We start from the raw sequence: 27,414 nt of genomic DNA, 5'->3' as shown, positions 1-27,414 counted from the left end.
TGAGGGCAGCCCTGGGAGGGGACAGGGAATGGAAAAGCTCCTCTAGGAGGAAGGTGTGTATCTGGAAGAAGGCGGGAGGCTCAAAAGAAAAGGCTTACAATATTGTAAATCAACTATACTCCAATAAAAAGTAATTTAAAAAAAAAAAAGAGAAGGCAAACTTTGCTGCTTCTACAACTTTCCACGTGGGGTTGCATTCTTTGTACCTCTTCTGCTAGGTGCCTCATTCCTCCCTCTGAAAATGGGGAGTGCATCATTCCCCCCCCCCCCGCCACCCCGCACAGCTTCCCCTCTGCCTCGCAGGGCTGAAGTGAGGGTGACAGCAGAGCTGCCCAGAGCGTGGGGAAAAAACGAGAAAACTTGGGCAGTTATTACTTTTTATTAGAGCCACAGTTAACACTCACCATCTATCGAAAGGATGGAATAGCTAATGATGGAGGGAAAGGAGGCTTCTTGGGAATAAATAAACACTCATTGATTATATAGTCATTATTATCATCATCAGTTTTATTGGTGTTGCTGAGTGGGAGAGCTTGCAGTGAAACTGGCCCACAGGAGAAACTCCCCCAAGGCCCTGATGCCTCCCTCTCCCCACCTAACCACCTTCTCACATTGGCCCTAACTCCCACCCTAGTTTGGAGTAACAAGAACCACCCAGGGCTAGGATCCCCTCAGGAAGGTCCCGGCCACCGTCCATCTCTGATCACAGACATTGTAATGAAGGTGAAAAGTATCCTTGTCTCCTTGGAGCAAAAGGATGTGACTGACCCTCTGGACAGCTCAGGAGGAGCAGGGGGTACAGAAAAGGGAATGGACATCCATTCCTCCAGAAGTTATGGTGCCTGGGCTGACTGTGTGCATGTGAGCCTCGGGCCTTTGGTACCTGCTGCAGAACTGCCTCCCCTCACCCACCTTTGCTGCCTTCCAGAGTCACCTGCCCTCAGCATCACAGGCCTCACTTTACCCCCATTTGCTGGAGAGGAGCTCCCCTGTGCCTAAGCCAACCCAGCTGGGACCATCTCTCACATGGAGACTCTTGGTCCCGATGACTGTGCTTGGAAAAATCTAAGGGACAAGACATCAGAGGTCTGCTACTAAGAGCATGGAGGGGCGTGAGGCTGACAGCTGAGGGGGTCACCCTCCTGGGCTTTGGCAGAGTGAGTGGACTCTGCCTCTCACACCCATTGGTCCTGAGCTGTTGACACAGTCACCCGGTTACAGTGGGTTGCTCAGCAGCTCTCTGGACATATGATGACCCACCTCTGGCAGGTGACCAGGCAGGCATATGGTGGGCTCCATTCCCCATGTGCAGAAAGCTGGGCATTCAGGGGGAGAAGTGTCTCCCAACCCTGGGGGTTGCCCTGGGGGGAGCGACAGTCAGAGTGATGTTTATCTTTCTACTGGGCAACAGAGTGCCAACATGTCTGGGAGACTCAACCCTCTTTCCCTGGCAACCTCTCCCTGGCACAGCATGAGGGCCCATTCCCATCTGAAAAAGCGGACAGGCATTCCCAGGACACCGTGGCTGGGGGGTCCCAAGAGATACCTGCTAAGCCAAGAGCACGTGAATGTGGTTTTAGGAGGTGGAAACCCAAACACATCACCTATGAGATTCCCTGCTGTGAGGAGTGGGCATCTGAGGCTAAAGGTAAGATGTAGGGTACAGGGCCTCTGAGACTGAAGATAGGTCAGGAACCCTAATCCACAGACAGCAGGTCTCCCCAAAGATCAACCTTCTCCTCGCCCACAAAGCAGCCTTCTCTGAGCCACCTGGGTATCTCCCAGAGTCCTACAATCAAAAATAAAAAATCTTAGTTCTGTGCCAGACACACGATTCTAAGCCTTACATATATTAACACATAATAAATCTAATGCATTCAAATCTCACGTTAACCCTGTCACATAGGTAGCATGATTATCCACATTTTCCAGATGAGGAAACTGAGATACAAATAGGCGAAGGAACATGGTTGAGACCTCCAAGCTAGTAAGTGGCAGAATCAGGATTGGACAAAGTAGGTTTTATTATTTACTTTACAGAAGGAGAAGCTCAGCTTGGAGAAATCAGTCCACTTGCTTGAAATCTCACACCTAGGGCCGAGGGTGGCAGCGATGACATATTTGTCCAGCAGATGGGGGTGGAGAGGAGACGGGCTGCTGAGCTTGTCCTTGGCCCTGTTGGTTGGATTTGACCTGACCGAGGGACAGCCTCCAGTCTCAGTGGGCCCCAAGACTGTGATCTCCAAGAAGGAACACTTGGCCGTGAGTCAGCCCCAGGTGATAGAGACTAGTCACACCCAGCACCTGAACGTCATCACCATGAACTCCTGACCCCAGCACCGGCTGACTTTGGGGTGCCTACTCCTCAGAGGGAGGGGAGCAGGGAGGAAGGGGGTCTGAAAGCTGATGCTGGCCCCCTGCAAGCAGCAGGGACAGACAACACAGCTCTGTTCTTAAGGAAACAGGTGCTGCTGACCATCACCATTGGATACCTGAGAGCCGTCAATGGGGTGGAAACTTTTTATTTGAAGCAAGTGAATCAGAGCATTGTCCCCAAGTGCCCCTGGGCATCCTCCTACCTGGAGGTCCCCACACAGTCTGGGCACAGGGAAGAGACTCCCCGCCCTGTGCCTTCCCTACCAGCCTAACATCTCAGAGCCCTCTATTCCCAGCGTACAGCAGAGGGCAGCAGAAGCTTGGCTGCCAGGTGCAGCTCCCACAGGACCCTCCCTCCCTCCCCCCTGCGGCACTCAGCTTGCACTGAAAGGCAGTGTTCCTGGGGTGTGCCTCTGTGGTTTGGAGGGGCACCAGGGCCCCCAGGATGCTCTTCAGCCCAGTTCCACTCCTGGCACATGCCCAGATGCCTCAGGTGCTTGCAGCGTCCCTGGCTTGGCCAGCCCTTGGACGCACCCAAAGGAGCCAACACAGTGCAGGGTCCATATCCCAATGGTGGGGCTGAACCAGGGGGTGGTCTGAGGCTGGGGCAACTAAGGAAAGAAAAGCAGAAAGGCTTTCATCTGGGTGGTCTCCTGTTCACCAGTGAGCTGGATTCAGGGTCAGAGAAGGAAACTCCAGTGAGCACTGAGACAGCGCTGGGAAGACGGCAGGGTCTGCTGGAGCTGTTGTTATTGCTTCGGGCAGAGGGGCTTTGCCCCCAGGAGGTCAAGCTGGTGCCCAGAGGTTGGCACCACCATTCCAATCGTTTTCAGCTGCAGGGTGGGCACACCAGGGGTGAGCAGAGGAGGACGGGTACTCTGTGCCCCTCCAGGAAGAGAGGCAAGGTCATGGAGGGGACCCACTTTAGGCAGCACTGAATCTGCATGTGTGCATGTGGAGATGAGAGTGTAGACAGGTGTGTGTGCGTGTAACTGAGGGAGTCTGTCCGTGTCCACGTGTGCGTGCAGAAGGCAGGTAGCGTGGGTGAGCGCACCCGGCAGTACGAAGGACGTGGCCATGGGCTGCAATGCGGAGCATGAGCAGGTAAACAGACACTGGAGCACCAACAGGAAAGACCAGAGGGTCAGAAGGATAAGCTGAACAACAGGAGGGAGCGGTTCAGCCTCCAGCACCCCCAGGACCCCTCCCTGGGCCAGAGCATGTGGAAGGCAGCAGAGCAAGGGAGGCTGCAGATGTGGTGGGGGGTGAACCGGCGTCCACATATGGGAGGGCACCAGGGGCTGGGTTGTCTGGTGCGTATACAAGACGTCATGCTGATTACAGTGAAAATTAAGTGGCATCCCTGGGCTAGAGTCCACGGTACGGTCCATGCTCACCGGGGGGATGTGTACATGAGGGCACGTATGCAGGTCGGCTACATGTGTCTTCACACAGGCAAACATGCTGCTCACCCGGAGGCTCCACCCAGCCTCCAGTGCTGCCCGAGGGACCCAGAGGCCTCGGACCCCCTCTAGGCACTGAGATCCACCACCACGTGTCGGTACACGAGTGTCTGTCCCTTGAAGCTGGGGGCCAGGAGCAGCTGGGCGTCCCCAGCAGGCAGGTAGCAGAAGGCCCGAGGGGCCTGCACCGCCAGCTCCTGGAACCGCACAAACTTCTGCCGCCCCTCATCCCACTGGTAGATCTGTGTGAAGGAGAAGTCGCTGCCCAGCGCCAGGTAGCGGCGGCCACCCACGAGGAAGGGCTGCAGGGCCAGCGAGCCCCTGGAGGGCAGCGCCTGCACCTCGGAGAAGCGGGTGCCCTCCCAGCGCAGGATCTTGGAGTCGCCGATGTAGCGGCTGAGGCACAGGTAGCTGTCGCGACCTGCGCGGAAGTGTTTCACAGCCTGGGCATCAGGCACCTGGGTCACCTCGCCCTGGGCCACAAACTGCTTCTGGGTGCGACTCCACTGATAGATGACGGGGGCCTGGGAGCTGCTGGACACGATCAGGCGTGGCTTGCCCTCGCCGTCTACAAATTCCAGGTCAGTGTCACGGTGCCAGGCATGCAGGGCCTGGTGGGAGTAGAAGCCGTTCTGGTGCCAGCGGTAGAGGCTGGTGGCCCCCGCCTTGGAGCTGTCAGCCACGGCAAAGTACCAGTCGCCATCGATGCGGAAGGCCTCGAGGTCATTGGGCTTGCGCACGCGCTGAGGGTCGATGTCCTGCAGCTTGGTGAAGCGCGTGGTGTTGGGGTCCCAGTGGTAAATGTAAGAGCCACCAAACAACTGGGCCACCACCACATACAGCTGGCTGTCCACCACCATCGGCTTGCAGTGCACTGCAGAGGGGGCTGCAGGATGGAGGGAAGCGAGTCAGGCAGCGCCAGGGGGCCCACAAGCCCCTGCCCCACGCCACACCATCAGAAAAGAGGGTTGGTCCCTTCCAACGGTGGGCGAAGACTAAGGGTCTTTGCTACAGTATTCTCTCCCCGCTGAATATCCACTGGGTGCTCAATGCTTTCTAATTGTCTCACAGCTAATAATCAATCTCAGCATCACCCTCCCTTTGCTCTTGACCCCAAGGTTCAAATACAAGCTGACACTGAGCACAAAGTAAGTGCTGCTAGATATCGACCGATTGTGTAACCGTCATGTCCATTATTGAACTTTTATTGTGTACAGTCACTGTGCTAAGTGTGAACACATTGCCTCAATGAATCACGCTGAAATACACCCTATTATTTTGTAATTTCACACAGGAAGTAACTGAGGCTTGGAGTCTTAGTGACTTGCCCTAAGCTACCCCACTGGCGAATGTCCAGGCAGGGGAAGGAGAAAGAGTTTGAACACAGCAACAGCTGGTGACAAAGCCTAGGTAAACAGAGCCTTGGAGCCTTGTGTATGAAAACACAATCCCCCAAGAGCTCCCACTTGTGAGAGGGCTTTTACGTACAAGAACATCTGCATCACAACCAGATTGCCCGGACCCCTTCTCAGGCACCGGAGTCATGTATGGACACACTTTCGCCTCTCCTGGTGTCCCCAGTCATCGCCCCTCCTCTCCTGCTTGCCAGCGCTGCTTCACCACCCTCCTCCTCCTCGTGACCCCACCTGTTTCCCAAAGGAAGCCTGTGCTGAGCCTCAAGCTCTGGCAGTCACTGCCCTGAGTCCTCTCCACAGCCTTGGTCTGTGCACCCAGATGCTGATGACTCCCCCAGCTCCTGAGCAGCAGCTTAGACCCTCCTTCCCCCGACACCCACAAGCATCTCAAACTCTGGCTGGCCGAGACTGAGCTCTGTATCTACCCCCAAACCTGTGTTCTTGATTTTAATTTGTGGCTCTGCCCAGTCACCCCATCCTGAATCCTGGGAGCCATCCCCAACACTGACGCCCTCTCCCTCACCCACTGCTGACCAGTCCCTAAGTCCTGTCAACCCTCCCTTCTGCTTTCTAATACAGTGTGTGTAAGATTGGTATTATTTCTTCCTTAAACGTTTGATGGAATTCACCATCTGGCCCTGGAGTCTTCTTTGGGAGAAGGGTTTTTTATGTAACGACTTCAAGTTCTTTCATAGATACAGGGCAATATAAACTTTCCGTTTCCTCTTGGGTCAGTTCAATCCCCCCTTATTCTACCTCTCTATCCACACTGCTGCTGTCTCAGTCCAGGCTCCAGCTGAACCCCTCCTGGTGTGCCCACCTGTCTTGCTTCATGCCTAGCACTCTCCACACTGCTCACAGAGGGAATTTTCCAAAATACAGATTGGATTGATTCATACACTCTGCTCAGAACCTGTCAATGGTCTGGTCCTCATCTCTCTCTCGGGTCTCGTCTGCCACTCTCCACCTTGAACATTATGCTGTCATCCTGTGAGCTGCTAATTGTTTACACGTGCATACTCTCACATGCTAAGCTGCTGCACACCTTCTTGACTTTGCTCATGCCGTTCCCTCTGCCAGAATACCCTTCCCACAATTTTTCTCCTAGCTAAGTCTCCCTCAGCCTTCTAGACTCAGCTTAAACTCAGTGGATCCCAAACTGAGCTCACTAGCCACTCCTGTATCTTCCTTAGTTCTCTGGCACCATCCAGTTACTTAAGCCAGGATCCTGGACATCACTCCTCCCTCTCCCTCATCCTTCAAGATTCAGCTTAGGCATCCCCTCCACCGGGAAGCCTTCCTTGATTGCCCAGGGTAGGCATCTCCTTTGTGCTCCCAGAGCATTGTGGTCATATCTTCCTCCTAACACCTACGTATTATGTGGATGTTATGTGTGTATGTATCAGCCTCCCCCCAAAGACTAGAAAGTTCTTATGTGCAGAGACCATGTTTCATCTATCCTTCTACCTATAGGAACTCAGTGAAGAGGAACAATGGAGCCCACCCCACCATAAGGACCACCGCAACCAGGCCAGGCGCAGATACCTGGGATTCTATCATAGTCTCGAAGCTGCCTTTCAACATAGTCCCACTTGAGGATGGTGCAAGCGCTGGCTCCTGGCTGGGCCAAAGCCAAATAGAGGTCACTGGAGTAAAGGAAGGGCTCGGCCGACACCGCTGGGAAGGACAGGGTCTGGTACAGCACGAAATCTGCAGGGATGGGTTGGGGGGGTGGTGGTGGTAGTTAGGGAGAAGGGTAAGAGCTTTCTGGGTGGTAAGGGTTACTCGACTGGCAAGGCAGGGTGCTGGGAGCTTCCCTGGGGAGGCCCAGCCTGATGCCCGAGGTGGGGCACCTTCTTCCTACCTGTGGTGATGCAGTCGAACTCCCGCAGCGGCAGATCCTGCACCTTGTGCTCTTGGAATCGGGGCGGGCTGGCGCAGTAGATGGGCGCCACCGTGGTGTTGGTGTGTGCCAGCCACTCCACCAGCCACTTCACCTTGCAGTCACAGTTGAGCGAGTTGCCCCGCAGGTCCCTGGATCATGAGGGTAATGGAGGGGACACAAAGAGGGACAGGCTCCCAGCTGCTCTGCCCACCCAGGCCATCTAGGTTTTCAGAAGTAGATATTGTCAAGGCTGCTGTTGGTTGCTCATGTGGCATCTTTGTGCCAGTTAGGAAGATGTTCCCCTTGGGGTGGGTGCAGCCCCGTGGACACGTGCTTGGCCAGCAGAGTGGGGGCTGAGTTTCATCCCTTACTTGCCTCCTTGGCCAGCTGCCTTTTGCAGTGTATGACCTGCACAACTATCTGTTGCATCCCAATTCCTCCAAACCTTCCATAATCCAGGGCTTTTGTTTTCCTGTAGAAATACTGATCAATGACTGCGGCTATGCTATCAGACTTTAACGTAGATTCAAATCAAACATAGATTTTAAAAGCGCATGTTTTAAAAAACATATATACATAACGTCTCGTGTGCATTTTAAGAGGGCCCACAGATGCCTTGAAGAACCCCAACTTGAAAGGCTACCAATCTATATATAACTCAACCTAGCCTTCTCCCTGCCCCAAACCCAAACCCTCCCAGCCTGTCAAGACCTTATGATCTTCCCAATTCTGGCTCCCACACCCCTCCCTCCAGGGACGTGTCCCTCTGTGCCATTGTCAAAAGAAGTAGGACTCAGGCCTTACAAGTCACTCAGGATGTCCAGGGGCCGAAAGATGTCTCTAGGCAGTGTCTGCAGGTTATTGTTGGCCAGTGAGCTGCAAGAGAGACCCCTGGGTCATCTGAAGATCGTGACCGAAGCCAAAGGCCACAGGAGACAGGGGGCTTTGGTCTGGTGTATGAGTGTGATGTACTCACAGGTGTGTCAAAGACTTGAGTCCTCTGAAGGTAAACTTGGAAAGTGCCCAGATGTCATTGTTCTCAATGAAGCTGGAGAAAATAAGAACTTGTCTCAGCCACCAGTCGGGATCCCAGACCCTCGACCAGCTACTTCTCATGCCCCACCTAGATTCCAGCCCATGACCCTCAGACAGGCTTCCATTCTGAATCTGGCAACATTAAGTCTGTGGCGACAGGGCATCCAGGCGGGATGGTTTAGGCAGAGGGATGGATGAAATGACCTTCTGCTTGGGTCCTGCAGTCAGAGGATTCAAGGGCTCTCACCCCCTCACCTCCCCCCAGCCCTCCTCACTCCCCCTCCCCCTCAGCCCTCCTCCCTTCCACTTCCCAATTCCCCCTTCCTTCCCACGCACAGGTACTGCAGGTGAGACAGTCCCGTGAAGGCATTGTCTCCAATCAGTGTAAACTTGTTGGAATTGAGTAACCTGCAGAGACAAAGGTGGATTAGAGCTTCCAACAGCACACCTGCCATGCCAGCCCCCAGCCAGCTGCCTCACCCCCGGGCCATGCCTCCCACCCTTGGGACCCCAGCAGAGAACCCCAGAGCAGCCTGGGCGGCAGGTCCAGGCAGGATCCTGCTCTGGTCCCAGAAGCTCCCAGGGTCCCTATTTACTCCTAGGGTAAGAGCAGCCAGGGGCAGATCTCTCTTGTCAAGCTGGGTCCTTCCCCACTGCTCTGTCTCCCACCCTCACCCCAGCCCTCTCCAGTCCCTCCCAGATGGATGGCAAGTTTGAGGATAACCACATATATTCTCTCCTGCAACTGGGGCTTCAAACATAAACAGCCCCTTTTAGAATTCCAGACCCTCCCGTCTTCCCTCCCTTTCAGTCCCCAGCTTTTTCTTCAGAACCTGATCCCTGGGGTCACTTGTCTCTAAGATGAGCTCTCTCCCCTGCAGTGTCCACCCTCTGGTACCAGCCTAAATTACTGCACCCAATTCTTTGGGATCTGCAGAGGAGGAAAGTCCATTCCTAACTGGGTCCCAAATACCCGCTTCTTTGCTTTTGTGGGCAACCCCCATCTTCCTTCCCCAAAACCGCTGTTCCCTGCACCCCTCCTGACTCCCCGCTGCTTCGCTGTTTGTGGCTCTCCCATTGGAGAGAAAGTAAGGGACGCCTGCCTCCTAACCTCCAAAGGCTACTCACAACCTCTCCCCTCTCCCCAGTCCAGGATCTGTCCCCTTCCCCCGCCCCCCCCCCTCCCCGGCCTCCTTCAGCAAGGCTCTGTCCATACAGGAACTGCAGCAGTGGCAGGTGGGAAAATGCTCCATCCTGGATCTCCGAAAAGGCAGCATTCACCAGCGTCCTGCAGGGGACACTTGAGTCAGTACTGAGGGGCGTATGCAGGGACTCTGCTGGGGTGGCAGGAGGTGGACAGGGCAGTGGTTTCTGCATACCCTCACCCTGGAAACTCCCCATGTCACCTGGCTCCTCCCCCAACTTGAGGCTGTCTTTCCCTTCTCACAAGCTCACTGCCTGCCTTCCTCATCATCCTCCCCTACTGCCTCTCTGAGCACTAAGGACCTCAGCCCAAAGAAGGTTCCATCACCCACACCTTCTCCATCATCCAGACACCCACCGTGTGCTGGGTGCTGTTGAGGGATGGGGCACTGAGATGGGGGTGGTGGATTAGCATCTTGCTCTCAAGGACCACACAGACTGTCTAGTCCCTGAGGCCGCTTGCTGCAAGTGACAGGCTGGCTGGCCCCGTGCAGAGTGGCTGGCGAGACCAGTGGCAGGCATCTGCCCGTGCCAGGGCACTGTAGGAGTGTATCTCACTTCCACCCCTCCCCCTGCTGCCACCCTTCCCCCACAAGAAGCCTTCTGTCCTTGGTGTGACATCACAGGCAGAGGCCCCCATGCTCATGTAAACAACCCCCTCTCTCCAAGTCCAGAGCCCTGCACACAGTAGGTCTCCTTGATGCTGATGGTGGTGATGATTCATTCTTGGCCATAAACACCAGCTTTCCCAGCCACCGCTGCTGAGCCTGCATGACTGCAGAACTCCCAGCCAGGGCTGATGCCTTGACTCTCCAGTCCTGAGGACGCCCTGGAGCCCTCCTGGTCCCCACACTTTGTAGAGGTGGAGCAGGGGTTCTCCCCACCCACTCCCAGAGCAGGGTTTTGCCTTCCTCCCCTCTCAAGCTCTCCCACCCCACCCCACCCCAGACCAGAGCACTCACAGAGAGATGACCTCGGAGGGCAGGTTCCTGGGCACTGCCTTAGAGTCCACGCAGAAGGCGGTGTCCCTGGTGCAGGAGCAGCTGGGCGGGCACGGGGGCGTCTTGGGGGGCCTCTTGGCGCCGACTTGCAGCATTAGGCAGAGGCCCAGCGTGGACAGCGCCAGCAGCCCGAGCCCTGAGCCCAGCCTGGCCCGCAGCCCCGCCATGCTGCCTGCGAGCTCTCGCCCCACCGCTCTCGGCCACCCCGCGCGGGCGCCACAGGCAGCCGCTGCCGCAGCTAGGGCCGCAGCTGCCTGCTGCGGAGAGCGACTCCTCGGGCCCTCGGGCGCCGGCTGCCGTCCCCTCCCCTGCTCGCTCCCGCGAGCCGAGCCCTCGGGGAGATGCAGAGATGCGCGGAGCCCGGAGCGAGCCGAGGGCTGACCAGCTGGGAGTACGCGGACTGCGGCGGGCGGCGGGGGCGCGCTGGGCGGAGGGGGGAGTCCCGGGCGGGGAGTAGCCACTGAAAGGAGTGGTTGCGGCCCTGGCCGCTGCACACCCTGCGGGCGGTCTCTGGGGCCATCTGCTCGTGGCTGTGCGTGAGTGCGTGTGTGCGAGGTCTCTTTGTGCATCCTGCACGCGTGCACACCTGTCTCTGCATGGGCACAGGCACATATTGCTCCGGGCGGGCATTTCTGTGCTACGTATAGATCCATGAACCTCTGTGTACCTGTGCGTATGTCTTGGCGCTCAGCGGCCTCTAAGCAGAGTTCATGGGCATGTCATGTGTCATAAGTGACATGTGTGTATCTGTGTTCACGTCTTCACAGGCTAGTAAACAGAATGTTCCTTTGTGTCTGTGGGAGCTGAAAGGGGAAATATCACTGGAGTTGGAATGGGAATGTGTGGAATTCCAGAACATTCCTCACTAAATAGCCACAGCCTGTTGGAGCTGGAAACGGCCTTGGACGTTTCCAGTCCAGCCCTTTGTTTAACAAATGAGGAAACCGAAGCCCACATCAAGAGGAAAGCAGCCAAGCTTGATATCACATCTACTACGTGTTGTGCACTCTACTTACTTAATCGCCTCAACCTTCTGTGGTCTTTGATATTAATCCCCTTCTACAGATAAGAAAATTGAGGCCCGTAGTACCCGAAGAAGAAAGTGACAGAGCAGGGATTTAAATCCACTGTGCCCAACTCCAAAGTCCACAGCCATTCTTCTACACCAGGGGTTTTCAAAATCCAGTCCAGGGAGCCCAGAGGCCCTTGAGAACCTTCCAGGGAGTCTTTGAGGTCAAAACAGTTTTCCTAACAATGTTAAGACATTGTTTGCCCTTTTCACTTTCATGCTCTTATAGAAGTACCCTGGAATTTTCCAGAGGTATCTTCTATTAAACTGAATTAACAAAATTAAAGAAATTTCCAAAAATGTAAAGCAATGACACTCTGCTCCCTAATATTTTTGCTTTGTAAAATAGTTAATCTCATTAAGAAATTGTATGTTATGTATGTTATAACATAGAATGGGTTTATTATTGCTATTTTAATTAAATTAATTCATATTTTTAAATTTCTCAGTAAATATCAATATGGTAAATATCAATAGGTATAACCCACATAAACAAAAGCACTTTGGGGTCCTCGCTACCTTTTTAAGAGTGTTAAGGGGTCCTGCAGCCAAAAAGTTTGAGAACTGCTGCTCTATACTATGTTACTTCCCAGGGGTGTGGAGGGGGTGTTTGATTGTCCCAAGAGCTCACAGGTACAGTCAAGTGGCTGGGCTGCCAGTCCAGTGCTCTTTCCATCAGTCCGGGAAACCGAGATCGCTAGGTATAAGATGCTTCCCCAGCTGTCCCCAGCCTCTGCTAGCAGGGGATTCTCTGGTCTGAGCTTAAGTCCATGTTCTCCCAGCCAGGGATGCCCCTGACCTTGGATGTTCACTTGCTACTGCCCATCCAGCTGCCCTCCCCATGCCAGCTTGTGGGAAGACAAGCAGTGGGGGTGGGGAGAGTGGCTGGGGCAGCTGGGCAACCATCCCCACCCGTCCCTGGCACGGCTCTGCCCAGCACACAAAGGGCAGAGTGAATCTTGTTCATCCCCTGTGGCTGAGGGGCTGGAAGGAGGAAAAGGGGAGGCACAAACAGGAGTGGCTGCCATGGGGTTCTCCATCACCCACATTCTCAGAGAGGTTTAACTCAGAGACAGACAGAAAGGGGGAGTCTGGGTCCTATTCTTTTCTCTCTGTTTTTTTAAAGATTTATTTATTATTTATTTATGTATTTTTATTTTTGGCTGCGTTGGGTCTTAGTTGCGGCACGCGGGATCGTCGTTGAGGCATGCAGGATCTTTCGTTACGGTGCGTGGGCTCTTCGTTGCGGCGCGCGGGCTTCTCTCTAGTTGTGGCGTGCAGGTTTTCTCTTCTCTAGTGTGGCACACAGGCTCCAGGGCTCGTGGGCTCTATTGTGGTGTGCTGGTTCCAGAGCGCATGGGCTCTGTAGTTTGCGGCACACGGGCTCTCTAGTTGAGGCGCACAAGCTCAGTAGTTGTGGCACAGGCTTAGTTGCCCTGTGGCATGTGGGATCTTAGTTCCCTGACCAGGGATCGAACCCACGTCCCCTGCATTGGAAGGCGGATTCTTTTTTTTTTTTTTATAGGTTACTATTTTTTTAATATAATTTTTTTATAAGCTGATATTCATTTTTAATTATTATTTATTTATTTATTTTATTTTTGGCTGTGTTGGGTCTTCGTTTCTGTGTGAGGGCTTTCTCCAGTTGCGGCAAGCGGGGGCCATTCTTCATCGCGGTGCGCGGGCCTCTCACTATCGGCGGCCTCTCTTGTTGCGGAGCACAGGTTCCAGACGCGCAGGCTCAGTAGTTGTGGCTCACGGGCCTAGTTGCTCCGCGGCATGTAGGATCTTCCCAGACCAGGGCTCGAACCCGTGTCCCCTGCATTGGCAGGCAGATTCTCAACCACTGCACCACCAGGGAAGCCCCAGAAGGCGGATTCTTTACCACTGGACCACCAGGGAAGTCCCTGGTCCTATCCTTTTTTTCTTTCTTTTTTTTCTTTTTTTTTTTTAAAGAATACTCTCCAGCCCTAAAGATCCACAAATTTTGCTTCCAATTTCTGACCATGTAAAAAAATTATTTATTTATTTGGCTGTGTCGGGTCTTAGTTGCGGCATGCAGGATCTTTGTCGTGGCATACGGAATCTTTTGTTGGGAAGGAATCTTTCCTTGTGATGCGCGGGCTCTTCGGTGCAGCACGAGGGCTTCTCTCTAGTTGTGGCATGAGGGCTCCAGAGTGCATGGGCTCAGTAGTTGCGGCACGCAGGCCCGGCATGTGGGATCTTAGTTCCCCAACCAGGTATCGAACCCGTGTCCCCTGCATTGGAAGGCGGATTCTTAACCACTGGACCACCAGGAAAGTCTCTGTCTGAGTCCTATTCTTAGCTACTGAGAAGAGGTGCCCTGGCGGTGAAGTAGATGATGATAGTCATGAAGATTGGACTTTCACATCGTGATGTCATTGGATCCTCACAACAGCTTGGAGAGGGGACAGGACAGGCTGTATTAGACCTATTTTGCAGATGAACACACTAAAGCCAAGAAAAGCAGAATGACTTATTCAAAGTCCCAGAGCTGAGCTGGCCTGTGAAGCACTGAGGACATACTGAAGGAATGAAGGCCGCCGATACTGACCCCTCACCAGGAGCCCCCTCATGTTTGGTGACAGTCTTATTATCATTGAATAGAGTTACATGTTGGCTGCATGCGTGCTCCTTGCCCTGAAGGAAGCCTCAGGAAAGCACGGTCTCAGGGCTGGTCCCAGGGCCGGCAGGCTTTTTGGGAAGAAAGGCAACCAAAAACACCCATGTAGCTGATGGGGCCAGCAGTGCCTGCTAAGTGGCAGATGCAAGTGCATCAGGAAGGCTGGGCGATCTTGGAGGAGGGAGGGGGCACCGTAGGCTGGGGTGGTGAGCACAGAGGGGGTGTCATTGGTTCTTGCCTGGCCTTTTAGGGTGGGTGGTATTCAGAGAAGTAAAGAGGCGTTGAAGGTGCGTTTTACAGGAAGGAGAAATGGCCTAAGTAAAGGCCAAAAATGTGAAAAGCCTGCAGCAGAGGGCTGGTGTGGGGGGACGAGGTGACAGCCATGCATGCCCAGCGAAAGGTCCCACCCCCGTTCCTGAGAAGGAAGACAATAATCCCAAAACCTCTACCAGGTCAGTGCCAGCATCTGAACTTCCCTTATGAAACTTGAGATCACCCTTCCTTCCCCAACCTCCAAATAGGCAAAAACAAGTTAAAAAAGAAAGAAGAAAGAAAAAAACAAAGTTGTAAGAACCACAGTCTAAGGGCAGGCTGCAGGGGAGACTGAGGACCCAAGGGAGCAGAGGCTTCTTTCCAAGAAAGAGATCCCTTTCCCAGCAGCCAGGGATGATGGCAAGCCCTAAGCACAGCACCTGCTCAGAACAAGCCCCACAGCTGGACTATGCGCCCCCTGCCCCAGATGCCCACAGGGACCCCCGAGATGCTTGCCATTCTCCTTGGTTCTCCCGCTGGCCCGCTGCCCACCTGGCTCAGGTCCAGTATGCGTGAGTCAGCCAATCAGTTCCAGTGTTGCCAGGACAACTGGGGGCGGGAGTGGGGGCCCTGGGGCGGGCAGGGGTGGGCCCTGCAGGCAGGCTGTCTCCTGCATCTGGCACCTGCACGCAGCTGAAGCTGCACACAGTCAAGAGGAGGATGCTTCTTCCCCCTTCTCCCTGGAGCCCCCTCCCCCTCTTTCACTCCTCCTAGGACACTTGCTGCTAGAGGCTTAGGCAAATATTTAAAGTGGCAGCTGGGGGGTGAGTAGGGTGGGGGGAACAAACACTTCTGTCTCTCTCTCCTTCTCCGAGCTTCTCGGGGCTCTCAGCTCAGATGCCATGCCATTGTGCAACCTGGAGGCTGAAGGCTCTCTAGCTGGAGAGGGGGTCCTTGTGGGGACACGGGAGCCTGCCAGGGCTGGAGAGTTGGGGACCAGCTCATGACTGAAGGGCAGGGCCAAGGTGTGAGGGGGCCCCAGCAAGGGACAGGAATTGGGGTGAAGTGTTGGAGTTCAAGTACAAGGAGGACAGGGGGTGAGGCCAAGAGAGGAGTGAGGTGTGGGGCTCTGACTTACACTCGCATGAAAGTTTAGAGGTGGAGGCGTTGTAGGGACCACCTGGCCCAGCAAGTGGTGGGAGCCCAAGAGAAAGGATGCAGCCATTAGTCGATGTGGTTTAGTACAACAAAGCAACAGAGATGGCTTTGGGCAAAGAGGCAGGAAAGAGGTAGAGAGGAGAAGAAGATCCAGAAAGTGGTTCACATCTGGGTGAGTAGCATTCTCAGGGCAAATATAGGATCAGAGGATATACAAAGAAGAGTGTCGAGAGGGTAGGGTGCGAGGCAGCACCAAGCAGGTGGGCTGATTCAGGGACGAGGAGATGGGGACCCCATCAGTCACCACCCCCAGCCCTGTGCAAGGCTGTCTGGGACTAAGTGTCAGGCATGGAACTGCTATCATAAGCCTCCAGCTTGATCTCTGAAAATTGGTTTGCTATTCACTTGTTACAGAAAACCCCACAGAATCATGCAAATCCAGAAGTTCAAATCTTCGTGTTCATTTTAGGAACATTTGTGAAACTGCTCAGGCTATCGAGGGTATGTATATCCAAAAAGCCACCAAGTATTTGAATGATGTCACTTTGCAGAAGCAATGTGCGCTGTTCCCTTGTTACAATTGTGGAGCTGGTAGGTGTGCTCAGGCCAAACACACCTTGTTACAATTTTGGGGCTAGACATAGGGTCGGCGGTCCAAAAAGAGTGTGGAATTTTGCTGCACATGCTTAAAAATGCAGAGAGTGATGCTGAACTGAAGGGTTTAGATGTGGATTCTCTGGTCATCAAGCACATGCAGGTGAACAAGCCCCCACGATGCAGCACAGAACTTCACAGAGCTCACGGTCAGATTAACCCCTATAGGACTCCCCCTGCCACATGGAGATGATCCTCCCTAAAAAAAAGGGCAGATTGTTCCTAAACCCGAAGAGGAGGTTGCACAGAAGAGAAAGCTGTTCCAGAAGAAACTGAAGAAGCAAAAACATACGGTGTGGAAATAAATTCAGCATAAAATAAATGCAAATAAAAGTAAAAGCAGGTTAGAAAAAAAAAAAAAAGCCTTCAGCTTACAAACAAGCCTATGACAAAAAAAGAAAAACTGTGTGTTAGTAAGCATTTATAACCAGAGGGGACAGTGTTCAGAATCTGGGCAAGAATGACTGGGGGCATGTCTGAGGTTAGGTACGAAATGTGTGGGAGGAGGTGAGGCAGATACTCGAAGTGAAAATCTGATGCTCTCAGAGAATTGATGAACCATTTATGAACGCCCACTCTGATGCCAAAGCACCCCGTGCTTTTAGTACTGTCCCTGCGGGTCCACAGGGGCTCCCCTTCCTGGAGCTCAGTCCTATGCTTGGGGGAAAATTCTGTTGGGAAATGTGGTGGACCCATTGGGTCAGACCCTTGGTTGCCTAAGAGGTTCAGCCTGGGAGAAGAACAGGAAAAGCCAAAGGACTGGAGGGGCAGGTGCCAGCAAGAATGGCGGGCATGCCAGCAAGACACCCACGGTGAGAGGTGTAGATTGCCCAAGGGCAGGTTTGCTCACCTTACCCAGCTTTGCTCTTGCTGGGGCCAAGAGGACTCATGTTCCGGCGCCAAGGGCCCTTAGGCACTCTTGCAGCTAGCTTATCGGGGCCTCGGCTCTGGAGGACCAGGAACAAACAGGCTTCAAAGCTGAGGGCTTGGCTGGCAGACAGGGGCTGGGTATTTCACCTCTGTCCCCTCTCCCTCCTGGCACATATAAGACCCTAGTCACACTTGGAGATGAGGAGGGGAAGGTGTCTACCACGAGATGGATGTGGGCAGCAAAGAGGTCTTGATGGAGAGCCCGCCGGTGAGTTTGATCGTGTGTGTGCGCATGTATGCGGGAGTGTATCTGTGTGTGGTGGGCCCTACCTCCTCCAACCTCTGGGCCTGTTTCCTCATCCAGATTCATTCACTCAACTAACTTAGGACTGTGCTAAATCAAGATAAGGACACCAACCGCTAAGACAGAGACCCTTGGAGAGATAGACTCGTCAGCCACTAATTCCCATATGAGGGGCTGTGAGCCACCACAGGGGTCAGTGGAAAGGGCTGTAGAGAGCACTGGGTAAGGAGCCACTACTCGGGAGATCACAGGAAGCTTCGCAGAGAAAATAACATTTAAGCTGGCTCCAGAGGAACTAGTCAGAGCTCACCAGGTTGAGAAGAAGGAAGGCATTGCAGGAAGAAGGGATAGTATGCATAAAGGCATGGATGGGGGGGGGGCGGGGCAGGACAGAGAGGGACTGGGCATGGTTAGGATGCCAGAGGTCTGGAGGAAACAGCAGGAGATGAGACTGGTGAAACAGTCTCTCTTGGGTCTCTCCAAGCCAGACCTCACTTCTAAGCATCTATGGGTTTGTTGGAATCCAGGCCCCCTCCTCCAGGAAGCCTTCTCTGATCTCCTCAGCCCTTCTCTGCATGCCCATAGCATTGGTTGTTCAGCCTCGGGAGAGTGTGGGAAGGTGTCCTGGTTGTGCAGGGAGAAGAAAGGGCATCCTCATGACCTCACACCTGTCTCCCTCCCTGCCCCACCACGTCGTCAGGACTACTCAGCAGTCCCTGGGGGCCGGTTCCAAATCCCCTGCTGTCCTGTGAACATCAAACGCCTTCTCATCGTGGTCGTGGTGGTGGTCCTTGTTGTCGTGGTGATTGTAGGGGCCCTGCTCATGGGTCTTCACATGAGCCAGAAACATACTGAGATGGTGAGCAGGCCTGGGATGGGGTGGGCAGTGGGTACAGGGCAGGCCAGACAAAGGCCCTGGGATGGGGTGGGCAGATAGCATAATTGCCCAAGGGGAATGAGGGGAGGAGGCAAGTGGCACCTCAGGGAAGGACAGAGGTGGGAACAGGGTGGCAAACCTGGCCCGGGCTTTTTCACCAGGTCCCTGCCCCACGGTGGGATGACCTGTTCCCTCCAGCACCTGGTTCCACTCGGCCTCTCTGAGCTCCCAGGGAAGAAAAAATTGCATTTGAGTAAAGAGGACTGAGGGTGGGCATGATGAGTGGGGAAAGAGGAATGCCAGGCAGCACTATGCCCTCCCCTAGGTCCTAGAGATGAGCATCGCGGGGCCGGAAGCCCAGCAACGCCTGGCCCTGAGTGAGCGTGTGGGAACCACTGCCACCTTCTCCATTGGCTCCACTGGCATCGTGGCATATGACTACCAGAGGGTGGGTATGCCTGGACCTCTTGACCCCAGGGCTAGACTGTGCGAGACCTATCCAGCTGTGGACTCGTACACGTCCACCTCTCCCCACCCCCCCAGCACTTTTGCCTGAGCCCTAGATTCCAGTATGACTCCCTCCAGTCCCCAACCTAGAGGGAGATGGCCAAGGACCAGGGTTAGGAGCGAGCTAGGCAGCGCCTTCCTGAACCAACTCTGGGGTTCCTGTGCCCAGCTCCTGATTGCCTACAAGCCAGCCCCGGGAACCTGCTGCTACGTCATGAAGATGGCTCCGCAGAGCATCCCGAGTCTTGAGGCTCTTACTAGAAAATTCCAGAACTTCCAGGTGGGTGTGTGGGTAAGAAAGAGTGGGCTGTCTCCCTTCCAGGGCTGCTATGAGGAGCATTGAAGATGATGGTTCTTTGTCACCTGTAAAGTGCTGTTCCTCGTGGACTGCCAGGTGAATGCCCTCCCGGGATTCCCCTGCACCAAACCTTTCCTACCCATTCACCATCCCCACCCCACAGCCAAGCTGCTGGCCTCAGCTGAGCCCACACACCCCCTGGGGGCTTCTGACTCCAGCACAGCCCCTTCTTTATTCAGAGAGATTGCCTGACACACCTGAGGTACCACAATAAGGGCCGCAGGTGAGGCAGAAACTCAGTTCCCAGCCTCCAAATCAGGTGCTCTTTCCAGGCCGAGCCCTCAGTACCTACCTCTAAGCTGGGCCAGGAGGAGGGCCGTGATGCCGGCTTGGCATCCTCCGGGGACCTGGCCTTCCTGGGCAGCACCGTGAGCACCCTGTGTGGCGAGGTGCCCCTCTACTACATCTAGGACCCATCAGGTGAGCAGGTGTGACCTCCAGGGCACTGGAGCAACAGTGGCCCAGGATGGTCATGTCAGCTGACCAGGAACTGGGGGAACCACGGAGGCGGGGTCACCTACAGAGCTCAGGGGAGGGAAGGTTCACAGACACCGACCCCCCACGTCCCTCTCCCTCACATAATAAACAGTGTTCCTTTGCTTCGCAGGGCCTCAGCAAGCTCCAAAGGGACCGCAAAGCTCCAGGAGCAAAGGGTCTTGTGCAGACAGGCAGGAAGCCGCTCCTGCCAATACCACTGGGACTGGTCCTGGAGAAATGGGAGCTGTGGGGAGAGGTGGGCAGAGGAGAAGCAGCTCCTAGGGCCCAAGGGGGTTCCTACACCAAAGAATAAAGCAGCCTGATTGAAAAACGAAGGGTGTACCTCGTCTATCCTCTCACGTGCCTCAGTCCCGCTCTTGGTGGGGGCCAGCCAGGGGAAGGCTAGGGCCTTGGGCGCGCCAAGCGGGCTTTCCCATTCTCCCCCGGTCCCAGGGTGATGAGGCGAGGGGACTGGGGAGCAATCCGCGGGCTTCAGGCGCCCTCCAGTGGCGTCTCCCGAGGGAGGGAGCGAGACGGAGACGGTGAGAGACAGGACAGAACTAGAGGGACAGGGACCGAGATGGGAGAGCGCGAGGGTCCGAGAAAGGCAGACAGCGAGAGCCGCAGGCGGGGAAACACGGCCCAAAATCGGGGGACGGAGCGAGGCGGAGGCGGCACGATTGACCCGACGGTGTGTTCCGCGGCCCGGGAGGGGGCGCCGGGCCGGACACCCTGGGGCCCGGCGCCCGGCGCCCCCTCTCCGGCCCCGCCGCCCCGCGCCCCGCGCCTCCCGAGCCCCCTCCCGGCCGGCCGGCTCTACACCCTCCCCGCCTCCGGCTGGCGCGCGTCCCGGCCCGGCCGAGCACGGTCCCGGCCCCGAGGGGGGCCGAGCTCCAGGCGAAAACCCGCCCTCCAGCGAGCTCATTTCCCTAAAGAGGGGGAGAGGGAGGGAGGGAGAGAAGGAAAGAGACGGAAAGAAGGGAAGGAGAGCGGAGAAGCCGGGCCGGAGAGGGGGCGGGAGACAGGAAGGAGGGAGGGCGAGGAGAGGGAAGGGGAAGAGGTAGGGAGAGCGCGGGGGGAGAGCGGGCGGCCGGGAGCGCCCTCCCCTCGCCGCCAGTCCTCCGCTTCCCCTCTCGTCCGCTCCCGCGTCCGGGCGCGACCCGCCGCCGCCGCCGCCGCCGCCACCGCGCCCGCCGCCGCCGCGCCCGCCAGCATGCCCGGCGTGGCCCGCCCGCCGCTGCCGCTGCTGCTCTGGCTGCTGCTGCTCGCGCGCCCGGGCCGGCAGCTCGACTTGGCCGACTACACCTATGACCTGGGGGAGGAGGACGACGCGGAGCCCCTCAACTACAAAGACCCCTGCAAGGCGGGTAGGCGCCCCCCACCCCACCGGCCGGTCCCGGGGCGCCCGGGCCGGGCGCGGGCGGGCCGGGGCTGGGAGGGAGGCGCGGGCTGCTGAGGGTTCGGGGTTGGGGGAGGACAGTCCGGTGTGGGAAGCCGGGAGCTGCCTGGTTGGCAATGCAGTGGGGAACAAAAGAAAGAGGGAGAGAGGGAGGGGGAAGTTTGGGGGACTTTTAGGGACTGAAGTTTTGCTGCTGTTGGTGGGAGCTGCCGTGGCTGTCTCTGGTCTCTCCCAGAGGATTCCTGCCCGGGTCCCAGGAGAAACCTGCTGCCAAGGAGGCTTTTCCTTCTACTGGAAACTTTTCCGGCCAAACTCCTCTGTGTGTCTGTGTGTGTGTGTGTGTGTGTGTGTGTGTGTGTGTGTGTGTGTGTGTGTGTGTGTGTGTGTGTGTGCACTTTTCCCTTCTCCCCCATCCCGGGCTCCAGCACACTGGTGTTTTCCAGCCTGTCTGTCTAGGCTGCCCTGGGGCTGCACGTCTGTCCCGCTGGGTTCAGGGAGGCCTATATCTCCAAGGAGCAGGTCTCCTGAGGCCCCCACCCAGCAAGTGGAAGAAGAAAGTTTTTCAAGGGATCCTCTGAGATCATGCCCACTGGGAATCCCATGTTCCCCACCAGCGGCAGCAGGTTTCTGACCTCGGAGACAGCTGTCAAAGTCAGAGAAGCCAGCCCAGGACAGGGACTTAACTTCTGCCCGTGTGCCAGAGGACCCTACTAAGGCCAAGTGGGGTGGAAAGGGGAAAAACAGAGAACTCAGATACTGTATATCAGTTCTCTCTGTCCCGCAGACACTGGAGGCTAATTAGCCCAGGTCAGGGCCCCGGAGTGTGTGTGTGTGTGTGTGTGTGTGTGTGTGTGTGTGTGTGTGTGTGTGTGTGTGTGTGTGTGTGTGTTCTTTGTCCATGAAGACCCCATGTAACCCTTTCACTCCTGATGGGCCCAGAGGGATTCCCCCCCCCCGCCCCACAGAGTGACCAGATGGTCATGCACTCCAGCCGTTTGCCTGATCGGATGACCCTGAACAGGCTGCCTGGGACAAGAGAACACACAGGGCATTAGATATCAGAACCTTTCCTCGACTTCCTGCCTCTGACTTCAGACTGTCTCCAAATAGGCAGAGCCAGGGCAGTGGCACAGTGCCTGGAGTTCTAGAAGTGCCTGTGTGGAGCATGAGGTGTTGGGGGGCAGGTTGCTCTGGTCCTGACCCGGGGGACCCCTCTTTGGGTGATGGATCAGAGCAAACTGCAGGAATAAGAGTCCTTCCAGTGCGAGGAGGAGAAGCCAATCCCCCAGCCCTTGCTCCTCCACCCCTGCTGGGCTGTGAGCAAACCAGACATTGGCCTCCATCTTTCTCGCTGGGCTTGGGGTGGACATGAGGCTAAGTGGACAGAGCGTGGGCTTTGGAGGCAGGCAGACCTAGCTCTCAATCCTGGACCCATAACTCATTAGCTGTAGTGTCTTGGGAATGGTAATTATCATCTCTGAACTTTGCTTTTCTCACCTGTAAAATGGAACTGATAATACGATTCTCCGATTCTCCGTAGAGTTGGTGGTAAGGATTAAATGTGAGAACATATATAAAATGCATATGAGAGCTTAACACTCAGTAAGCACTAAATAAATGTTGGTGGCCTACCCGCTGTTTTCTGTGCCTCACGCTCTGACTTCATTTTTTTCTGAGGGAATAGGCTTGGTTTTCAGGAGAAGGGAGTGTCTCCCTAACCCCATCCTTGTGTCACTTATTCATTCAACTGATCTACATTTACTAAATGCCTAAGAGGTGCCAGGCCCTGGCCTTGATGTTGTGGGAGATACAGAGAATTATAAGTCATGCCCCCTGCCCTCAAGGAGCTTACAGTCCAAAAGGGGCACAAGACACACGTGGACATAATCAACTGCACAAACCAAGGAGGGAAAGCCCTAAAGGCTCAAGGAGCCTCTTGCCCCTCTGCAGCCCTGGTGGTGGTGGTGGCAGAGAAACAGTGATCACAGCAAGCTGGGAAGTTTGGGGAGGTCTTCGTGGAGAAGGAGGGCTGGGCAAGGTCTTAAAGAATAGGTAGGAAGCCAATCTGATGTATTTCACTACCAGTTGGAAATTGGAGGGATTTGAGCAGCGGGAGGCTGAGGGCTGTATCCCCAGTCTCAGATTTCATGGAAGGGTGGGGCTAGCTGAGCTGGAACTTCAAACTAGGACTCTGGAGAAAGTTCTCCACCGGGGCTCGGGGCTCGTGGGGCTCGTGGGGAGCTGGGCCAGGCCTGGGGGTGGCCAGAAGGGTCTGACAAGGCCAAGATTCAGGGTCAGACCAGGCTTCCCTCCTGGGTGTGACTGGTGCAGCCCTGCCTCCCTCCGACCTGACTCCTAAGACCCCACACCAACACCCTCAGGCCTCAGGTCCCCAGGCTCTTTCCTCTGTTTGTGTTAACCTCTCCTGCCGGCCTTCACCTCTTGCCCCCTCTGAGCCCTGCCCTCCAGATGCGGGAGGTGGCAGTGGCAAGCGTGTCTGGCTTTACTTCCTTTGGATGCACCTGGCTGTGCCTGCTACCTCTACCTGCTTGATGCTCTCCAGCTCTCTCCTCTTCCTCTCCTCCTCCTTGCACGTGGAGGACCAAGAATGAAAGCCCCATTGACTCCCTGGCTCACCTGTGATCGCTCAGGAGAGCGGGGCCTCTTCATTTGAGGTCACCTCTTGCTATTACCATCAGAGTGATGGTTTACTGTTGCAGTAAGGACAAAATTAAGACCCTTGATACCCTGGAGAGGTGCCGGGATATTCTGGGCAAGATCAGAACAATGGGCAGGAAGCCAGGCTGGCTTGTGTGTGCTCAGAGCTGGTTCCACCAAGCCCTCTCCCTCTCTCCCAGGGAGATTGCGAGTCAGCCATGATTTCTTGTACGTTGGGATGCCAAACCATCAAGGGAATCCTTCCCTAAGATTCCCAGTTCCATTTGGCTGCCCCAGATGACTCAGGACTCTGGGAGGGACCTTAGAGGCAGGAATTGGGACACAGCTGCTCCCATCAGCAGAGAAGCCCACAGGGATTCTCCTGATCCAGCAAGGACCTTACTTCAGCCTCAGCTGGCAGCTCAGAGGTCTGCTTTGGGGAGGTGAGGTGGGCCAGTAGCTCACCAGCCCTTGTCAGCATCCCCATCCCAGGGGCTTTGTAGCCCAGGTTTGGACTTCAGGGGGCCTCAGAGGAGTAGGTTATCAGCTCCAGAGGTTGAGAAACAATTCATTCTCTTGCCAGACCACATTCCCCCTCCAGACACGCTGAATGAGTCACCCACCCACCTATACCCCTGCTCCATGAGTCACCTTCTCTTTTAGGTGCCCCAAGGGAGCAGGAAAAGTCTTACAATCTCCCTGGGCTCCAGATGGAGGGGGACCAATGGGACTCCCCCAGAAGAAGGAACTCTCAAAAATTCTAGTTTCTCCAGGGATTTTGGGAGAAGATATTGGGGGAGGGGAGGGAGTAGAATGTATCACTCCTCAGGCCACTAAAGCTTACCTCCTAAGGAGAGCTAGGGGAATCGGCTAACCTCTCTCTCTCTCCTCTCCCCTCTCCATTTCTAAAGGTGCCCCTCTCCTTCTGGGGGTGTAGCCTGAGAAATGGGGTATGCACGTGCAGTTCTTTGTGTGTTTGAAAACACTAGGGCTTGCACAGGGAAGTAGTGAAGAGTGTGTTTTTTGCACATTTGTGGGTGTGCCCCTGCTTTATGGGCAAGTCTGTTCAACTGTGCATGTTGGTACTCCTGAGTACATGTAAGTGCGTGTGCAAATGTGCACCTGTGTGTAAATGTACACTGTGATTGAGTACACGCAAACACTCGCAGGAGCTTAAGCGTGTCCTCCCCCAGCAAGAAGCTTGCATCTGTGTAATGGGACATGCGTAGTATGCCTGGTACACATGGCTTTGGGGCTCCATCACACCAGCCAGGCTCCTCTCCCTCCCCCTAAAAGGGGAGGAGACTGCAGTGAGGAGGCCGACCTGAAGGATGCGGTACTTACTCTCTTCTTTCATCTCCTGCTGGGGGGCGGGTGGGTGTGTGTGTGGTGGGGGGGGGGGCGGGGGGGGTGGGGAACTGGCAATGGAGCAGCCATAAGTGCTCCTGGCTGCTTTACAGCCGGAAAACAAAACAAAAACTTTTGATCCCATGTTGAAAACAACTACTATCCTGACCTTGACCCTGACCCAGGGCTTCCTTCCTGGTAAGGACGGGCATCCTAGACTCTCCAGGATCCAGATTCCCTAGCTTCCCCGGAGGGCATCCCAAATGGACAGGGCTTTCAGGCCCAGGTCCTGGCCATCAGGCTCTCCTGCCCACCCCCATCTCTCCCCTCCCCCCTGAGTTCCCACGCATTCTTCAGTCATGACATTCCCACCACAGGGCACTGCTGGCAGTGAGCTCCGCGGCTAGGCTAGCCCAGAGCGTGTCCCGCCTTCCGCTCACCCTGCCCTCCACGCCGCCTTGGTCCCGCAGGCCAACACAGTTCTGTGGCCTCTGTACTTGGAATTTAAGGTTCTGCTTCTGAGCACCTGGGGGCTTCACTCAGCCAGGAGGCCAGTGTGGGTGAAAACTCTGTGCCCTTGAAAGTAGAGAGCTGAACTTGAGATTATAGGGCTACTATTGGGGCGATATTAACAGTGGCCATTCCATGGCTTCTTACTATGCTCCAGGCTTTGTGCTAGATGCTTTATTTACATGCCTTATTTCATGCAGTAGTCCTGGGAGACAGAGTCTTTTATTTGTTCCTTTTTTATATAGGAGAAAATTGAGGTTTAGAAGAGTTCATATGACTTGTCAGTGAGAAGTAGTCAAGCTGGGATTCAAAGACAGGTCTGTCTGACTCCAAAGACCTTGCTGTTTGCAGCTATGTCTGAAGATGAGTCTAAATGTCCAGCCACATGTGTACTTGGTGATGTCTGCGGGTGTGGCTGTGTGAGCCTGGCGGTGCAGTGTCTGTGCAAAGGTGCAAAGTGAGCAGAGGTGTGGGAGCATTCACGTGGGACATGAATGCCCATATGAACACTGGCACATAGGACCCGCCACCACCTCCGTGGGGTGCACCTCCCATCCCATATCCTTGCTAAGGTCACCGTTGCATGTCAGCTGAGAAGCGCCTTGTATTGCTATCCCATCAATTGCTGAGCCAGGGCCGCCAAGGGTGATGTTTTCAATAAGAGAATCTTTCCCGTGTGGAGGAAGAACTTCTGGACCACCTACCAGCTGGTGAACTTGGCCAAGGCATTTCCCCTCTCACATCCAAGTGTTTTGATCTCTCAAGTCAGGGAGGTGGGCTCGAATCTAGCCACTAGCTTATCTCTCCAAGAGTTTGTAATGGGACACTCCTAGGCAAGTGTATGGGTGGAGCTTGGCTTAATGGGCATGTCCCTGGTGGGCCAGGATTAATTAATTCATCAATATGAATTCATTAATATGAAAGCACTTTGTCAACTGGAAAGCACCACATAAATTTCAACAGACATTTACATAAGGTGTCATTATTGCTACTATTACTGGCTTAATGGGCTTGGAACTTGCAGTTGGGTTTGTGTGTGTTGGAGCTTCTGCATGTGTGTTTTAGGACTGTCTGTGATGTGTGTATTTTTTGGTGGATGTGTGTGTCTGAGTGAGTATTTAGAATATGGGTTCTGCAAGATGATGAACTTCAGTGCAGTGAGCGCTGGACTGGGAATCAGGAGGCGTGAGTTATAAATCCAGCCTTTGTAGTGACTAGCAACATGGTCTCAGTTAAATCATTGCCCTTCTGGGCTTCAGTTTCCACATCTGTAAAATGGAAATTTGGCCTAGATAACTGCTAAAGTCACTCTCTCATTCTGCCCATCCAGCTCCAGGTCACATCTATAGAATAGTGTGTGTCTGGGGCACGTGTTTGCAAGCCCAAAGAATATCGACGTGATCCTTCACTTGAACCAACGTTATTGAGTGCCTCCCACCAGAAGGGGTGGTATGGGTGCTGCTTGTGCATGCAGGGTTGTCTCTGTGACTTTTATAGCTCTGTTCTTGGTGGCATGGCTGTGGATGTCACCATGTGTCTGGAGGAACACTGGCCCATGTGTCTGATTCTGTGTTGATGAGTAGGGGGGTGTGTGTGTTTGTGTGTCTGTCCACCCAGTGGGCCATCTGGGGAGGAGAAACCTGTGTGCAAGGCCTCAAGGTTAAAACAATTTGTGTAACGCTGCCCACCAGGCCTGTGTAGCGCTTGGGATGAGAAGCAGATGTCACTGTGGGTGGAGCTGGGGGGAGGCTGCTCTCTGCTCCACCTCCAGCCCAGCCTCTCACCTCCCCCACAGCAGCCCAGCATGAAGCTTGCATCTGAGCTCCTTCCAAAGCGCTCAGCTCCAGGGCCTCTGTTTCTCAAAAAGCAGATTGACTGTTTAACCCATCCCTCTGGAAACCTCACCCCCCAGCTCCAGAAATCAGAATGTCCCGTTAGGGGGGTTCTTTTCC

The 27,414-nt window shown here is 55.0% G+C and overlaps 3 protein-coding genes and 1 pseudogene across 7 annotated transcripts in view; 3 read left to right on the top strand and 1 right to left on the bottom strand.

Moving 5' to 3' along the window:
• Positions 1-2,006: 2,006 nt before the first annotated feature.
• On the bottom strand, positions 2,007-10,788 carry LGI3 (leucine rich repeat LGI family member 3). Of its 3 annotated transcripts, none has more exons than XM_007167884.2 (8): positions 10,340-10,788; positions 9,391-9,462; positions 8,511-8,582; positions 8,116-8,187; positions 7,944-8,015; positions 7,119-7,288; positions 6,800-6,964; positions 2,007-4,725 (listed from the first exon to the last, which is right to left on the bottom strand). In XM_007167884.2, exons 1-8 carry the CDS (start codon positions 10,543-10,545, stop codon positions 3,908-3,910), a joined length of 1,647 nt encoding a protein of 548 aa, XP_007167946.1. In that variant the 5' UTR covers positions 10,546-10,788; the 3' UTR covers positions 2,007-3,907. The 3 variants fall into 3 exon arrangements, with proteins under 3 accessions (XP_007167946.1, XP_007167947.1, XP_007167948.1); XM_007167885.2 differs by having other exon boundaries at positions 6,800-6,871; XM_007167886.2 differs by lacking the exon at positions 6,800-6,964.
• Positions 10,789-15,896: 5,108 nt separating this feature from the next.
• On the top strand, positions 15,897-16,460 carry LOC130708391 (60S ribosomal protein L17-like; annotated as a pseudogene).
• Positions 16,461-17,186: 726 nt separating this feature from the next.
• SFTPC (surfactant protein C) lies at positions 17,187-19,883 on the top strand. Of its 2 annotated transcripts, XM_007167883.2 has the most exons (6): positions 17,187-17,293; positions 18,030-18,188; positions 18,532-18,654; positions 18,883-18,993; positions 19,344-19,491; positions 19,679-19,766. In XM_007167883.2, exons 1-5 carry the CDS (start codon positions 17,252-17,254, stop codon positions 19,479-19,481), a joined length of 573 nt encoding a protein of 190 aa, XP_007167945.1. In that variant the 5' UTR covers positions 17,187-17,251; the 3' UTR covers positions 19,482-19,491; positions 19,679-19,766. The 2 variants fall into 2 exon arrangements, with proteins under 2 accessions (XP_007167945.1, XP_007167944.1); XM_007167882.2 differs by lacking the exon at positions 19,344-19,491 and having other exon boundaries at positions 19,679-19,883.
• A 634-nt stretch (positions 19,884-20,517) lies between these two features.
• The window catches only part of BMP1 (bone morphogenetic protein 1), a 40,078-nt gene continuing 33,181 nt past the window's right edge, over positions 20,518-27,414 (top strand). For both annotated transcript variants that reach the window (XM_057548174.1, XM_057548175.1), the window contains exon 1: positions 20,518-20,915. In XM_057548174.1, the coding sequence (XP_057404157.1) occupies positions 20,762-20,915 (154 nt within the window). In that variant the 5' untranslated portion in view covers positions 20,518-20,761. The remainder of the gene's footprint in view (positions 20,916-27,414) is intronic.

Source organism: Balaenoptera acutorostrata, chromosome 6 (genome assembly GCF_949987535.1).
Source record: "Balaenoptera acutorostrata chromosome 6, mBalAcu1.1, whole genome shotgun sequence".
Taxonomy (NCBI): Eukaryota; Metazoa; Chordata; class Mammalia; order Artiodactyla; family Balaenopteridae; genus Balaenoptera; species Balaenoptera acutorostrata.
This window is presented reverse-complemented; position numbering and strand designations above follow the sequence as displayed.

Coding starts and splice junctions, on each gene's coding strand:
- SFTPC (XM_007167882.2), top strand. CDS start 17,252: ATGGATGTGGGCAGCAAAGAGGTCTTGATGGAGAGCCCGCCG. Junction 18,189..18,531: donor GCCAGAAACATACTGAGATG/GTGAGCAGGCCT, acceptor GCCCTCCCCTAG/GTCCTAGAGATGAGCATCGC. Junction 18,655..18,882: donor TGGCATATGACTACCAGAGG/GTGGGTATGCCT, acceptor TCCTGTGCCCAG/CTCCTGATTGCCTACAAGCC.
- LGI3 (XM_007167884.2), bottom strand. CDS start 10,545: ATGGCGGGGCTGCGGGCCAGGCTGGGCTCAGGGCTCGGGCTGCTGGCG. Junction 8,188..8,510: donor CTGTCTCACCTGCAGTACCT/GTGCGTGGGAAG, acceptor TATTTTCTCCAG/CTTCATTGAGAACAATGACA. Junction 4,726..6,799: donor AGACTATGATAGAATCCCAG/GTATCTGCGCCT, acceptor TCCATCCTGCAG/CCCCCTCTGCAGTGCACTGC.